The sequence below is a fragment of the Colletotrichum acutatum genome (genome assembly GCF_030867785.1).
Source record: "Colletotrichum acutatum strain CBS 112980 chromosome Unknown BDZ83scaffold_6, whole genome shotgun sequence".
Lineage (NCBI taxonomy): Eukaryota > Fungi > Ascomycota > Sordariomycetes > Glomerellales > Glomerellaceae > Colletotrichum > Colletotrichum acutatum.
The window spans coordinates 618,230-633,596 of NW_026849000.1; the positions used below are offsets into that span (position 1 = coordinate 618,230).

A 15,367-nucleotide genomic window follows, 5' to 3' on the forward strand; every position below is an offset into this window, starting at 1 on the left:
AGCGAAAGGCCCTCCCGGCGGACACTTCCCGAAACTTGCCCATATTTATTACCTCTTACCAGGGTCGATGACGCGAATTTTGCTTTTGTTCGGGATGATTTCTTGACGGGGTCTGGACTCTGGTGTTGCGGTTGATGGAGATAACCGTCATTTCTTCTCGCCACTTATTCCCGGGTTTTCTCCTTCGCGAAGACACCTCCAAAAACTTCGGGAGACCAAATATTATTCTCATTCTTTCCGTTTCCGAGCAGAGACACCAGGCTGAACGTGTCCGCTAGCTTCCGTTTGATGATCACCCGGATGATCGGCGCCTTACAAGTTGCAGTCGCGAAATCGTTGTCGACGTCGCAGCCACAACCACAACCTCGCAACGACGAAGACCGCGAAACAGTTTCAAGTAAGACACTGCTCAGGTCTTATCGCACGGCCAGTAATAGAGAGACGAAAGAAAAAAACTGTTGATTCCATGATGGAATAGGCTCCACATCGTATGTTGGCCGTAGGAACAACAAGGAAAAGCGGGCTCTAACATTGCGAAGACTCTCCGAACCAGTCCCGAGCCAACTTCAAGGTGAGGTGAGAGGACGTGGGAGGCGATTGGTGAAGCCGCGAATGTGACTAACCCAACCGGTACGTGCCCTCCATGAACCTCACAAATCTCGCGACTAACTTGTACCTAGACCGATTTCCTCTCCTTTCCTCTCAAACTTTTACGACGCTGTTTTCTTCAAGATTTTGCCAGCCTTCCTGGACTCGAGTGAGCCTTGGAGATAAGACCAACCAGCGCCTGCAGTCTTTCTTGATAGCGTTCCCAAGGAAGCGAGACGCACATGGCATCGAACTTTAGAGGTGCGCCGGCGGCAGCAGCCAGCCCGGTGCTAGCTACTTAGGCAAGCGCCCAGTCGAGATTGTTCTTCGTACACCTCGCAGCCGGGGCGTCGAGCCTTTGCAAGTGTGAAAGCCGTCCACTCAGCTCAGCTTCACATGCAGGTAGGTCATGGGTATTAAATCCAGGGGTCCCACAAGACCGTCTTTGACCTGGGCTCGGCCGGCCGTGGTCTCGGAGGTCATTCATCGTGGGTATATAATCTCACTGGGGCCACCATTCCCCCAGAAGTCTCCCTCCCCCGTCTCAATTTTTTGTCTCCATCTCCAGTTCTGTTTCATTGCCTTCGTTCCAAAGGTCTTTACGCTTTCTTGTCAAGGGGGTCACCGTTTGACCTTTACCAAGTCCAGTCGATCTCTACTTATACCCACATACACATTCATACCCATAGACCTTCTGGACTTGGTCCTCTGGCTCCTTGATCCCTTCGTTCTCCTTCATTTCTCAAGCTCCAACAAGCTCCAACATCAAAATGTCTACCCAACAAAAGCCCCTCAGCTGGTGGAAGCGCCACTGCACCCCGCCGCCAGCCATCAACCGAACTCCCCAGTGCCCCTGCTCCGCCTGCTGGAACGGCAACGGCGAGCACTGGAAGACGACCGTCCCGCAGACCACGGCGCCGGGTTACATGTCTATTTCGAGCCCAGCAACAACAAATGAGACGCGAACGATGGCTCTGCGACGAGAAACGGAATCAGACCTGACTCCACTCCGCCGCGAAGAGACATCCTCGACGACGAACCTCAGCGTCTACTCCCAAGACAGCAACGCCAGTTCAGACCGCGCCTCTGTCACCAACGTTCACCGCCTAGCCCTGGGAAAGGAAATCGTCTAAGAAGTTAGGGAAGGCAGAAGGAGGGAGGGAGATGGGGGATGGAGGGGAAAGCGAATGACAATAACCCGAGCAAAGCTGACTACATCTGGGCCACATTTACCCCGGGAAGTGGCATCTTGGCGTTGGGGGAGTCTGGACCATTCTTTCCGACAATTTCTCTCTACTTTTGTCGCTCAAGCAAGGCCGGCACGTCCTTTCATTCAGGCAGGTTGGATTACAACCCCTCAATCCTGCCTCGGACGCCAAGACGCTTACTATCGTCAAGAGCGTCGTCGTTCTCGCAAGCTGCACAAGCGACGGCCCAGAGCACCAGATTTAGGGTTTGAGATGCCAGATAAGGGGTCCTTGGGTCGCAGTTGTTGGACGAACTGGGAGCGACGCCGGCGGGCGTCCACACCCTAGCTTGTGTTTAGCGGGGGTGGTGGACTGGTCCCGTTGGGCTGGTGAGATCTCAATCCTGGGGAAGTGATAGGATGGGGTAAACAGAAACATGCTCTTGGGTCTTGGCCCTTGGGTGTGGTGCCGTGCCGCTGGTGGTTGGCGTGCTAGCTATCTCGCTTTTGGCTTGAGGTGGGCTTGGAGAGTTGGGGTAATGACAGGCCTGACCAGGCATGGTATGCCGGGGGGTTTTTGGCTCCCTCATGTCAGCCAGTCAGGCGGGACGGGGAATCAGCCAAATGAGGTTCCCTTGGTTGGTCCGGTGGTCTCTCGGGAAGCTGTGACTTGGGATGTTATGTCAAGACGATAGATACCACGAGATAGAGAAGGGTGCTTTTGGTGTTGGTACACTGCGGAGGGCGTTACTTTTGCAGCCTCAGGGATTTCATTTTGCTAGTTTAATAAACATTTCACCGAAGACTTCGGCATCCGGCTTTCCAGTATGATTGAATCTCATGTTTCGAAAAACTTTCAGTTTTCGATTTTCCTCTCCTCCTCCTGCCTACCTTATAATCTCAGAGAATCGTTTCAAAGCTTTGGCGGAGCATCTACGGCCCCATCACGGCCCCGTTATTGTTTGGTCGGTCAGGAACATGACCCCACCATTGCACCGGGAGCCGAATCAGGCAATTTTGGAGCAACAAACTATGAAAACAGCACGCAATAGCTTTTAAGAGTGACAACAGCGGCACCCAAAGGCGAGCTACAACGAAGGTAGTCAACAAAACAAAAGTATAGAACCCTTCTGAGCTACAAGCACAACACCGGTAGTGCAAGCTGCAAAAGACAAGGACCGACCGCGATTCGAACGCGGGGCCTAGAGATAAACTGCGTTTAACTGCAATCTCTCGCTCTACCACTGAGCTATCGATCCAAGTGGTGATTGGATGTGGGAAGAGAGGCCGCCGCAGCGTTCAAGTCGGGCGAGAAGACACGGTGGCTGCAAATGACAAACAGAATGGGCCGTTGTGGGGCTGAGAGGCATGCATCTGGCGGCATGTCAGTCACAGTGTGGAGGCTGTTGCTGTTCTACGTCACTCGGAGCTCACCCCAATGGTCTGAGTAACATGTAACTTCGGTGAGCTTCAGAGCTCAACTTTGATTCACACAAACCATCAGCCTGTCAAACCAGACTTGACCGAGTCAATCTCACACATCTTGAAAATGGCACCAAATGTAGATCCAGCCATTCTCGAAGCTCTTCAGCTTAATCCCGAACAGACCAAAATCGCGTCCCATGGCGGCTCCGGCTTTGCATCATCCTTTAAACTCACGTCCGTCATCGATGGTCAGCCCACCAACTTCTTCGTCAAGACGGGCTCTGGGAAAGATGCTGAAGTCATGTTCAGAGGTCCGTGAAACCTGGCTGAAATGGAGAGCAGTCTGGTGAAGAAACACATCTGCACTCGATTTGGCATCCAAAGCTGTCTGAATGTAGGAGCATTGACACTTCCCGCAGGCGAACATGAATCGCTAAACGCAATCCACAATGCCGTGTCGAATTTCTGCCCAAAGTCGTACGCCCACGGGCGATACCAGTCATCGCCGGGCACATACTTCCTCGTCACAGATTTCTTGGATCTGGGATCATCGGCACCTGGCGGATCCGGCCTGTCACTGGCCGCGAAGCTCGCCAAGATGCACACGACCCCGGCGCCCGTCCCGGAGGGATTAGATAGGCCCATGTACGGCTTTCCCGTGAGCACCTGCTGCGGCTCGACGCCGCAGGATAACGCGTGGAAGGAGACGTGGGCCGAGTTCTACGCCGAGAATAGACTGCGCGGGGTCTTGCGCGCGGGGATCAGGAGGAACGGCGCAGATGGAGAGTTGTCTGAGGTCGTGGAGACCGTTGCGAGCCGGGTTGTTCCGCGGTTGATCGGCGACGGCCGCGTCAAGGGGATCAGGCCGGTGGTGGTCCATGGGGATCTATGGAGCGGTAACCACGGCCGGGGCCAGATTGCGGGCAAGGGCGGCGCGGAGGAGGTTGTCTACGATTCGTCGGCCGTGTACGGGCATGCGGAGTACGAGCTGGGCATCATGAAGATGTTTGGCGGCTTCGGGAGCGGGTTTTGGAACGAATACAATAAGCTGGTGCCAAAGGCGGAACCAGTTGAAGAGTGGGATGATCGAGTTGCGCTTTACGAGTTGTAAGTTCACTCACTCGCTTTGCTTCGAGCTTTCGCCCACTTGCTTGAAGGGGTTGCCATGGTGATTTGCCCCGCTAACTTAGTGGCGCCGCAGATATCACCACCTCAACCATTATGCGATATTTGGTGGAGGGTACCGCGGAGGCGCCATGGGGATCATGAAGAAGCTGATTTCAAAGTATGGCTGAATCAATTGAACTTTTACCAGTATTACCATGGCGTTGGGAAGATTGGTTTGAGCTTGAGGAATTCCACATTAAAGCCGGCCCGCGCCGGTGGGAACCATGAACTTTGTATTAGCGGCCAACCGAAATGACTGACAGCTCTTAGTTCCAGGGACGGGAGCATTGTCGTCTCCGTTAAATTCCCAGGCTTCATGATCAGTGTCCCAAAATACTGTCTGATTATCCGTATGATTCACCATGCCCAGTCCGCTATTCAACGGAGATACCTCACATGTCGTGGTCACGTCGTCTGATGTTTTTCGAGGGGATTTTGGAGAGGTGCCAGGATTCACATGCCAGGGGTTGCCCTGAGACCGAGCCTGTTCTGGCCACTCATTGGGAACTTGGGGGAGGGAAGCAGCACGGACCAACCATTCATCCGGCGCAATTGCACACTTTCCTACAGTGGAGGGCAGTAAAGCCAGGTGGGAAAGGCAAGATTAACGGCCCATGACAGGGGAATTTGATCACAAGGGTCGATGTGGTCACTTCCTTTCCCAGCTGCCAACTCCCATTAGCACGCACTGCACTTTCGCCCCTGTTGCTACATTGCATCTGAACAACGTTTGGCTTGCTCTCCCATTCCTTTTCTTCCTCTTCTTCCTTTCCTATCTCTGGAAACCGACGATGACCAAATAAAGCCTACGAGACTTGCCCCTCCACATTATTTGCTTCACCCGTCGCTGCAACCATGAACGGCCACTTTGCTGCTGTCGGCGAAGAGCCGGATGCCCAGAACTATGAGCATGGCATCCAGGTCATTGACGATCAGAAGGACTTCAAGTACGACCCAAAGCCCTCTGCCTTGACGAACCGACGATGATCAACGGCCAACTAACTTCTCTACAGCTCCCATGTCGCAACATATTTGCAAAAAGTGCGCGTCGCCGAGGCGGGGTTCAACTACCACCTCATCTCCGTCTTCGGCTCCCAATCCACCGGCAAGTCGACGCTGCTGAACAACCTCTTTGGTACCGATTTCTCCGTCATGTCCGAGACGATGCGCCAGCAAACCACCAAGGGAATATGGATGTCCAAGAACAAGAAGGAATCCGGCATGGCCGAGAACATCATCGTTATGGATGTTGAGGGAACCGATGGCCGCGAACGTGGCGAGGACCAAGATTTCGAGAGAAAGAGCGCCCTATTCGCACTGGCAACTAGCGAAGTCTTGATTGTCAACCTCTGGGAGACACAGGTCGGTCTATACAACGGTGCTAACATGGGTCTACTCAAGACCGTGTTCGAGGTCAACCTGCAGCTCTTCCTTAAGGACAAGCAGTAAGTCGCCCTTGCGCGTGGGCAAACCCGCCGCTCGCTAACACGCCATACAGGTCGAGCCTCAGATCGCTACTATTCTTCGTTATCCGAGACCACCTTGGCACGACGCCCCTTGCGAACCTGCGCAACACCCTGGTCCAGGACCTGACCAAGATCTGGTCCTCCATCTCCAAGCCGCAGGGCCTCGAAAACTCGCGCATCGAGGACTACTTCGACTTCGCCTTTGCCGCCCTCCCCCACAAGATCCTGCAGGCCGATAAGTTCACTACCGAGATCCAGAACCTGGGGAGGAGGTTCACTGCGGGGCACCGCACGAGTGGGGCCAGCACTCAGGAGTTCGACGGCGGTGTGTTCCTCCCCGAGTACCACCGACGCATTCCCGCCGACGGCTTTTCGCTCTACGCCGAGGGCATCTGGGATCAGATTGTCAACAACAAGGACCTGGACTTGCCGACACAGCAAGAGCTGCTTGCGCAATTCCGTTGCGATGAGATCTCGAGGGAGGTCCTGATTGGTTTCGATACTGCCGTCGTACCGCTTGAGGAGAAGCAGACCGAGTCGGCCAGAGCCGGTAAGCCCGCGGTACTGGCCGATCTGGGTGTGACGGGACGCGAGTCTCGTGAGAAGTGTCTTAAGGCATTCGAGATTCAGGCCAGCAGATATCACAAGGGTGTCTACTCGCGCAAGCGCCAAGACTTGGAAGCTAAGATCGACGGCCGCCTTAAGACGCTATACAACGCACAGCTGTCCGCCGCTCACAAAACCGCCATTGCTTCCTTCAGTGAGCATGTGTCGGGCGCAGTCAAGGCTGGCCAAAAGTCCGGTGCGGCCTACGAGTTTGCTGAGATCGTGACCGAGGAGAAGAAGAAGACGCTCGAGTTCTTCAAGACGGAGGCCGAAAGCCTCGCCATCCCTGGCGTTGCTTGGTCCAACTTCAAGTCACAGTATGTATTGTTTGAGAAGGAGCTGGACGACGTGAGCGGTAAGCTGCGCAAGGAGGAGATGCGCCGGTTGGCCACGAGAGTGGAGCGATGGGTCAAGTCCCGCTTGGGCGATGCGATTGGCCTCGAATTCAACAAGCTCGGCTCCGGTAGAGCTGGGTCCGGCGCCCCTGAGTCTGGCGAGAAGCCTGCAGAGAAGGATCTCTGGGACCGCATCTGGACTGTCTTTGTCGATATCGTTAAGGACGCACAGGGTAGGTTCACCGACCGTGCCAAGAGCTTCGAAGCCACCCAGGATGAGGTCGAAGTTGGTCTCTGGCGCCTCAGGCGCAAGAGTTGGGTCGCTCTGCGCGAGAAGATTGAGGAAGAGGTCATGGAGGGCAACATTTTGTTGAAGCTGAGAGAAAACTTTGAGGACAAGTTCAGATACGACGAGGCCGGCGTACCGAGAATCTGGAGACCCACCGACGACATTGAGGGCATCTACACCAAGGCGAGAGAGTCGACACTGACGCTCATCCCATTGTTGTCGAAGTTCAAGCTTTCAGAAAGCTACGGACCTCCCGAGCTGCCTGCCTGGATTGGAAACCAACCCCGTGGCGTTGAGCCTAGTGACGAGGAAGACTTGACACCAATCGGTGGTGTTGATGAGGAGGATGGAAAGAGCCTCGAGGAGGAGATGACTGTTCTCAGTGAGAGCAAGCGTCAAGACCTCGTCATCCGGTTCAAGAAGACAGCGGACGGTGTCTACGTCGAGGCCAAGCGTAGTGCCATTGGCGGTGTCGCACAGGTACCGCTGTACTTCTATGCTCTGCTGGTGGCTCTTGGATGGAATGAGATCGTCGCTGGTGAGATTCGTCGCTTTATGATGTGTGTTGAACCAGATACTAACTTACGACAGTCCTGCGCAACCCGTTCCTCTTCGTCTTCCTCATCATGCTCGCCGGAGGAACCTACGTCGCGTACACGCTCAACATGCTCGGTCCCATGTACCAGATGGCCAACGCGGCCGCCAACCAGGGCGTCGAAATCGGCAAGGCGAAGCTGCGCGAGTTCATCGAGAACTCGGACACAGCGCGGCAGGCGCTCGCCATGCCCGCCCGCGATAGCGACTCCATCAGCATGGACACACTCGACAGCCGGGGCAAGAAGAAGAGCGCCGAGGATGATATTGATGACATTTAGACTTTGTCTCTCTCGCGCGCGCGCGTGCTTGTGTGTTTAGGTTAAGGTAGTCGTGACAGCTGAAAATGATGCTGCGTTCCAGACGCCCGATAGAGCGAGGGAAGAAGGGGTTTTATGAATAGGGAGGCAAAGGATATAATGTCTATAAGATACGTTTTTCAGTTTTGATGATGTGCCACGTGACACAAGTGAGACTTACAATGAACCGGTCAAGCTATTGTTGTGTCCAGTTATTCCTTCGCGGCATAGGTTAGGTCACAGTAAGCGTTTCCCTTGGGATAGTTTTTTATAAGAAGGGAGATCTGCTTTCACAGGCTTCATCTCTCAGATCGCTGCTCTTTGCCGACAAATCTGCTCGCAAAGTACAATTTTTCACAATGGCAATGTGATCACAGAAAATGGAATCCAATATGTAAGAAACGCGACTTCGTGGATATTGACTGATGCAATTATAACCTCCCTTCGAAATCACATAAAACAACCGCTACTCCTCATGATAATCCTCCAACTCGCTCATCTCGCAACACGACGCAAGCTCTTAAACACGTCAAGAGACCCAACCATCATGGCCAGCTCTCACCGCCAGCTCTCTCCCCTTAGTTAAATGTCCCGTTCTTGGGCCCAAAAGGAAATTTCCCTCCAACAACTCAAGACCGAGTCAAACGGGCGACCTCTTAAAGCTTCTTCTGTGGAGAAGAAGATGGGATATCTCGCAAAACACACTGCCGCCAACCAAATAATTAAAGAAACCCCAACAGACGAGCTGGTGAGGCACGCCGTCTCCATCATACATATCTTGACTTTCAGCCTATGGTCGTATCCTGGGAGAACCCGGCCTCTCCGCTGCTCATCTCGCAACCCTGGGCAAAGAAGATACGAGCTGGGTTTTCATAATCATTGTGAATACTGTAGTAATTGCCTGCGCGACAGTCAGTAAATCATTCACACTCGAGACGCAGATTGGAACAGCTTACCTCTCGGGACGAACCACATGCCACCGGCGCTTATTCTGAACTGGGACTCATGCACCGTAACCAGGACCTTGCCCTGGAAGACGAAGAAGACCATTTGCATCTTGCGCGAGTTCTTCGGCCGCTTTTCCGCGCCTGGCGGGAGGTCGACGACGCCCGAGCCGAAGAACGGCAAGCTGAGCGTCTTTGCGAAGCGGAACGTCGCGTCCCGAATGTCCCTCGTCTGAATGGCGCCTGCAGCGACGGCGATCCGCTCCTCGTCGATCTCGACCTGCTCGTTGATAGCAGGCGGGTTGAACTCATGCTCCGGTTGCCAGACCACAATCTCGCCGTCGACGCTGCCCGGGTCCTGCTCCCACGGCTCCGCCGGCTCCTCGTCCTCGGATTCGACCTGTTGTCGCCGCCTGCCGGCCTTAGCAGTAGGCTTGCGGCCTCTCGGCTTGCCCTTCCGCGCAGCCTCCCGCTCCTCCTCCTCGACGCGGACGACCTCCTTGACGCTCGGGAGGAGGAACCTATTGCCCTTCTTTCCGTCTTCGAAAGCCTCGTCCTCGTCGTAGGTGACGTGCTCGTTCTTCCAGAACGCCAACGGCCTGTATGACTGGCGACCGGATCTCGTGTGGGTGATGGAATGAGGGTCCTGCTTCTGCTTCTGCGAGACAAGACCGCGCGCCTTGGGCATGGGCGGTCCCTTCTGCACCACGCCCAGAATTGAGTCCTCGCCCGCTGCGGCTTGCGGCTTGCGTCCTGGCCTGCCCTTGGGTCCGGGTTTGGCTTTTGAGGCGGCCTTGGCCATCTGCTTCGATGATTCGCCCTCTTCCTCCTGAGGTAAAGCTTTAGGCCGCCCCCTTGCTCCGCCGGTCGCCTTCTTTGGTTCTTTCCGCTGTCGTTTGGATGCGCGATCGTCTTCCTCCTCCTGCTCGGCCTTGTCTCCGTCGGAATTACGCGAGCGTCTTCGTTTGGGCGCGCTGACCTCTTCCGCTTCGGGCTCAGGTTCGTCTGACTGGGTCTTCTCCTTGCCCTTACCTTTTGCTGGCCTGCCTCTCCTCTTTACGGGCGCTTGTTCTGGTTCGGACTCGTGGTTTGACTGCTCTTCCACCTCTTCCTGGACAACTGGCTTCGCCTTGGCTGGGCGGCCTTTTCGCTTGGCAGGCTGCTTCGGAATCTCTGCTTCTGAAATTTCCTCTGTTTCCGATGCTGCTGGCTCAGATTCGGGTTCTGGCACTTCACCGTCGTCCATGCTGACCATTTGCATCGACTCCTCTTCCCCGTTTTCGACACGACCATTTTGCGCCTGTAACACAGCCTCCTCGTCTTCCTCATCTTCGGAAGAGACTGCGCGTCCACTCTTGAATCCGTTGGGACGTTTGCCGTTCAGTCCGGGTCCGTTCTTCTCCAGCGCGCCGTAGTCAAGTTTGCGTGATACTGGTGCCCCACGAGTTGGCTGAGGTTCTATCGGCGACGATGATCTCCGCTGGGGTGACAGTCGTGTCGGTGACGAGGAAGGGCCGAAGCTCGGGTGGCGCATCGCAGGTGATCCGAGGTTCGTCTTGCGTGGGGAGGTTCCTCGGGGAACGAGCCGAGGGTGGTTCTTCATAATCGTGGAAGGCCCGGGACCGGATTCTAACACGGAAGCTTCGTCAGAAACCGAGCGATGTTGTACGATGTCAGTAGGTCTTACCAGACTCCAGCTCCATGTCCTGTTCTCCATCGTCGCTGGCGGATCCATTGTCCTTCTCCGGTGAGGAGAACAGGCCGTCGATGGGTTGCATGCCATGTTCGTCGCGTACGCCCGTGTCGGGCAATTCAATGCCAGTCTTGCTGTGGGGATGTCAGTCTGACCAGTCTGTATAAGAATTCGAACTTGCGATCCACGCCAGCCCGAGGGAAGGAGTGCGCGACGCACCGTCCTTTCACACCAAGCTCATGGAAATCGCCTGTGGAGGTCTCGCGACGACGGACGTTGCTCTGTCGCGGCGGTGCCATTACGAATGTGGAGTTGTGAAATGGTCCGGTTCGAGAAATTTGATTAAAATTCGAGATGGAGCATCCCGATCTGGGTCTTGAGCACGAGTGACTCGGGTGAGAATGAAGGGACGTCGTGAACCGGATCGTGGCCGTGTTTATCTTGGAGTGATGTGTTGTTGGGGAGGTTGACCGCGCGCAACTTTTTGGTTGGCAAGTAAATTGACGACGCGCGCAGGACACACCTGCCTGTGTCGATGGACTTTCAGTGGCCGGGACCTGCTGCAAATGGGGGTTGACAGGGGCAGGTACGTGTGGACTTGGCGCCCCTGCCCAACGCGTCCCCATTAATCTAGACGCGTCGAGGGGCTACCTACCTGCTTAGCCAACAAGATTTCCCGATCCTAAGTTCAAGTCACTTTGTGTGAACAACTGACCTTGGCTTTCACAATCTCAACTATTTTTGTATTCAGCTCGGAATTTAGAGAAGAAGTGTTGCACTTGTTACTCAGAAGATACCCATACGACAACATACGGTGCATACGACACTGCTCTTTTACCTTCTATAGCGGTACCCAGGACGAATCCAGACTGCTCTCAACTCATCTCCAGCTCACCAGTCACAATGGAAGATTCTCCAATGGTCGAGGATATTGCCCTCGAGACTCCAGTTCCGGGCGCCTTTGTCCCCCCTTCTATCAACGAAAAGGCCATTCTCTCAGGCGACTCATACACATACTTCTCCCCAGTTCCCTCAACACTTCTCCCACCAATCACATCAACGAAAAGCAGCACACCTGATGAAACAGATTCACCAGCAGCGTCCGGCACTCCAGTCTGCTTAGGTGTCGATGAGGCCGGCCGTGGGCCGGTCCTAGGGCCCATGGTGTATGGTGTCTTTTACCTACCCATTCCCCTCTCGGATCCCTTACTCCGTGAGACTCATCACTTTGATGACTCCAAAGTGCTTACCCCGGCTGTCCGCTCACAACTCATGACAGCTCTGTGTACGCCAGGCTCCGACCTGGCCGAGACATGTGGGTTTGCCATTTCAGCACTCAGTGCCCGCGACATCTCGTCAGGCATGATGCGCCCGGGAGCCAACTACAACCTCAACGCCCAGGCCATGGACGCCACGGTTGACTTGATCAAGGGTGTCTTTGCCCAGGGCGTCAACGTCCAGGAGATTTACGTTGATACCGTCGGCCAACCCGCCGCCTACCAAGCCAAGCTCCAGCGCTTCTTTCCCGCAACGAAGATTACAGTCGCGAAGAAAGCAGACAGTCTCTACCCCTGCGTATCGGCCGCTTCTGTATGTGCAAAGGTTACTCGTGACGTTGCGCTTGAGGTTCTCTACAAGGGGCGAGCCCCTGACGCTGCGGCAGAGGGAGAGGAGGGCATGGCTTGGGGTTCTGGATATCCGTCAGATGGACGATGTGTGTCATGGATGAGATCTAACATGCACCCGGTGTTTGGATGGGGTCCCGAATGCCGTTTCAGTTGGGGCACGGCCAAGGACATGCTCGAGGCAAAGGGAAACCCAAAGGTGGAATGGCCGGTCGAAGATGACGGCGATACCGCGCGGATGACAGACTACTTCGCGTCGGGTAACAGGGAGGAAGATGGTGATGAATTGGGGACTTGGTTTGGCAGACCGGCTGGCCTAGAGGCGTTTTAGCAGTATAGTTCAAATTGGGATTGTAAATTATGTGTTACTTTTCGAATACCACTTTCAGGATGTGAATATCTTGCCTTGCCTGTCATTACGACGTCCACAGGTGTGACTAGCGATATGTGAATGAACTACAGGGAACAAAGATGGTTCGCTGATGTTTAAGTCATAACGACATTGTCCATAAATATTACCTCGCCATTGCGATACGACATTATGTCTGTGAAGTAGAGTGTCAACAACTGTTCTTCCACAATCCTTCAGAGAGGGGGTTGGTCGTATTCAAAAAGTCCCCGGTTGTGTCTGGCTAGCATCATGAATAGCCTCATTGTCCAGGTTTCGTACCATTTACATGATTCAAGAGTTGACAACTAGCCGCAAGCCAATGCCTTGCATTCGCCCACCTTCTGTGCCATGCCATCGCCGGTCATGTTACACGGTTCCTCTCGTTCAGTGGCATGTCTGTGTGGCACCTCGCCATGTTGTCTCCTTGACTTGCGGCCAACACGGTCTCCTCTTGGCCTGGTCATCGTTTCGTTTTGAGGATGAATCCACACGCATAGTCTTTGAATATCTATCATGATCCACCTAATTCTGAAGAACAAGGAAGACCATACTATCAGTTTCCCATCGCGGCATCTTTCGTTGGCTGCTTTTCATTATGGAGTTCCCTATCACCCTTATTGATCAGCATGAAAGCACCCGGTACTTGTTCTATTCAGCGGCACTGACAGTTTAGGTCGTCAGAGAATTTGCAAAGCTTCCAGTTAGCTGCCAGAGCAGCCTGTCCTTTGATTACAAACCTTTCGCTGGCTCGGCTGTGGTTAGGTACCTTCACTTGAAAACTATAATTTTTCACTTGCGCTTGTGTTATGAACCCTATACGCTTACCACGAGTGAAATGTGATATACACCTCAGCTCCTGGAAGGTCTACTCACTTCAGCCAAAATCAGTCCGCCAGGTCAGCAGGTCCCTCACTCTCCATCAGCCATTTGACTGCGGCAAGGTTACAAGAAGTCTTTCACTCGGTGCTTAGGGACTGAACAGCTGCGGGAAGAATCAAAGCAGAATTACGATGGTTTCGAGTGTTCCCTGCTCACAAAGAGGGCATTGTAAGGTGGCGGTTATTAAGAGTCTAGCCCACGTAAGTCCACGTTAGGGGGATTTTAGTATATAGAATCTAAGTTAAGGAGTAGAGGTTTTTAGAGCGGAGGTTCTATAGAGGTTCTATAAAAGAAAAGCGTTTAAATAAAACCTTTATAAAAGTAATATAGTGAGCTATAGTAATATCTAGGCTAAGGCTCGGATTTATTAATTAGGTCTAGCTTATAATATATACCCTCTTATTTTATTTTTAAAATAAATCCACTATTAGTCCGTTTTTTAATTATAAATACTTTAAGTAGTTAATTACTTTATTTTAACTCGCTAATTAATTACCCGCAGTCCTTTTTATTAATTTTTATTAGGCCCCCCCCCTTTATAAAAAGCTTTTTTTTTTTAATTTTTATATAACGATTTATAAATACTCTAATCTATTTATTTTTATATTTTTATTACTTAAATTTTATTAATTTATTATAAAAATTTAATTTTTAATAAGCCCGCTATCCTTATTATCGTTTTTTATATATATAATTTTTTTTTTATACTCGCGCGCCTATATATATTTAAAAACCCTTTTTTAATTTAAGAAATAGTTAAATAAATATTCTATACGCCGCTATTACTATATTTTTTATATATTATTACTCCGTAGCCTTTTAGCTTTTTATTTATTATTAATACTTTAATAGTTCGTCTTTATTAACTAGCCTACTACCGCCGCTATGCTTATTAAGCCCGTTACTCTATTTAATAACGAGGGTAATACGGATAGTAAAGAGTTAGAGTTTAGCTCTAATTCCGAGCTATTATCTATTTACTTTTTTAAAAACAAGTTAGATATTTAGATAGTACGTTAAACCTATATAGCGTATCCGTTCTCTATTTATAAAGTCTATTAATTTTATATTTAGCCAATATTTAATAAAAAAGGTAAAAAAAAAAAAAAAAAAGAGGAAAAGAAAAAAGAGTATAAGCTTAAAAAGGCTTTTATACTAGGCGCCCTATATAAGGTCCCCTATTTCCTTTATATATAGGCGCTAGCTAAGGGTAATAATACCCTAATTAGCGTCGGTTATTACGACTACTTTTATATACTAAGCTACTATTATTTATTTATTTACGGGTTATTAATTTATTATAAAACTAGAGGTATTATTTACTATACTATTTATACCGATAATAAAGCTAACCGTTATTACGACCCTATATATTTATTATTATTATTTTTTATTTATTTTACGATTATTAATTTATTATTTTTAGCTTAACGACGTTACTAAAGCTATTTAAGTAGAGTTCTTTTAAGTAATCGAGGAGTATTACCGGCTATTAACTTTTATTATAGGCGACCCTATTTTTAAAGCCGTTATATATTTACTTAATATCCGTTATTTATATATCGTTAACCGTTCTTTTTTTATTATTAATATAAGGACTTTATAAATATTTTTAACTATTTATATATCGCTACCGCTATTTAGACTAAGGCTAAAAATAAAGAGGCCTATACCTACTATAATACTTATACCGTAACCGCCTCCCCCGCTATTAAAACGTCCGCCCTTTATATAACTTTTATTAACGTAACCCCTACCTATATAACCCCTATTATTACCCTTACCGCTACCCCTATTATTAAAAGCGCGGCCTTTTTTATTATAAAAAAGGCCTATATTATTAGTAAGTATTACTAGGCCTTTATTTTCTTTTATATTAT

At 51.2% G+C, this 15,367-nt stretch overlaps 5 protein-coding genes and 1 non-coding gene across 6 annotated transcripts; 4 read left to right on the forward strand and 2 right to left on the reverse strand.

The window, feature by feature from the left end:
- Positions 1 to 1,358: 1,358 nt before the first annotated feature.
- BDZ83DRAFT_747394 (uncharacterized protein) lies at positions 1,359 to 1,721 on the forward strand (the record flags this gene model as incomplete). The annotated part of the gene is made up of 1 exon (XM_060513430.1): positions 1,359 to 1,721. The coding sequence occupies one exon, from the start codon at positions 1,359 to 1,361 to the stop codon at positions 1,719 to 1,721; it is 363 nt and encodes a 120-aa protein (XP_060370680.1).
- Positions 1,722 to 2,948: 1,227 nt separating this feature from the next.
- Positions 2,949 to 3,033, reverse strand: BDZ83DRAFT_t27. The gene has a single exon. It is a non-coding gene; the product is annotated as a tRNA-Cys (tRNA).
- Positions 3,034 to 3,323: 290 nt separating this feature from the next.
- On the forward strand, positions 3,324 to 4,494 carry BDZ83DRAFT_715656 (fructosamine kinase; the record flags this gene model as incomplete). Its single annotated transcript, XM_060511771.1, has 3 exons — positions 3,324 to 3,510; positions 3,619 to 4,306; positions 4,401 to 4,494. 3 exons carry the CDS (start codon positions 3,324 to 3,326, stop codon positions 4,492 to 4,494), a joined length of 969 nt encoding a protein of 322 aa, XP_060370681.1.
- Positions 4,495 to 5,221: 727 nt separating this feature from the next.
- BDZ83DRAFT_747396 (RHD3/Sey1) lies at positions 5,222 to 7,937 on the forward strand (the record flags this gene model as incomplete). The annotated part of the gene is made up of 4 exons (XM_060513431.1): positions 5,222 to 5,313; positions 5,380 to 5,811; positions 5,865 to 7,600; positions 7,654 to 7,937. The coding sequence occupies 4 exons, from the start codon at positions 5,222 to 5,224 to the stop codon at positions 7,935 to 7,937; spliced, it is 2,544 nt and encodes an 847-aa protein (XP_060370682.1).
- An 803-nt stretch (positions 7,938 to 8,740) lies between these two features.
- On the reverse strand, positions 8,741 to 10,891 carry BDZ83DRAFT_566588 (Mif2/CENP-C like-domain-containing protein; the record flags this gene model as incomplete). Its single annotated transcript, XM_060503863.1, has 4 exons — positions 8,741 to 8,856; positions 8,912 to 10,528; positions 10,587 to 10,726; positions 10,812 to 10,891. The coding sequence occupies 4 exons, from the start codon at positions 10,889 to 10,891 to the stop codon at positions 8,741 to 8,743; spliced, it is 1,953 nt and encodes a 650-aa protein (XP_060370683.1).
- Positions 10,892 to 11,242: 351 nt separating this feature from the next.
- On the forward strand, positions 11,243 to 12,628 carry BDZ83DRAFT_601819 (ribonuclease H-like domain-containing protein). The gene has a single exon (XM_060507123.1). It carries the CDS (start codon positions 11,496 to 11,498, stop codon positions 12,546 to 12,548), a length of 1,053 nt encoding a protein of 350 aa, XP_060370684.1. The 5' UTR covers positions 11,243 to 11,495; the 3' UTR covers positions 12,549 to 12,628.
- Positions 12,629 to 15,367: the final 2,739 nt, after the last annotated feature.

Excerpts from the sequence above, each read along its gene's own strand:
- BDZ83DRAFT_601819 (XM_060507123.1), top strand. The coding sequence starts at position 11,496 with ATGGAAGATTCTCCAATGGTCGAGGATATTGCCCTCGAGACTCCAGTT.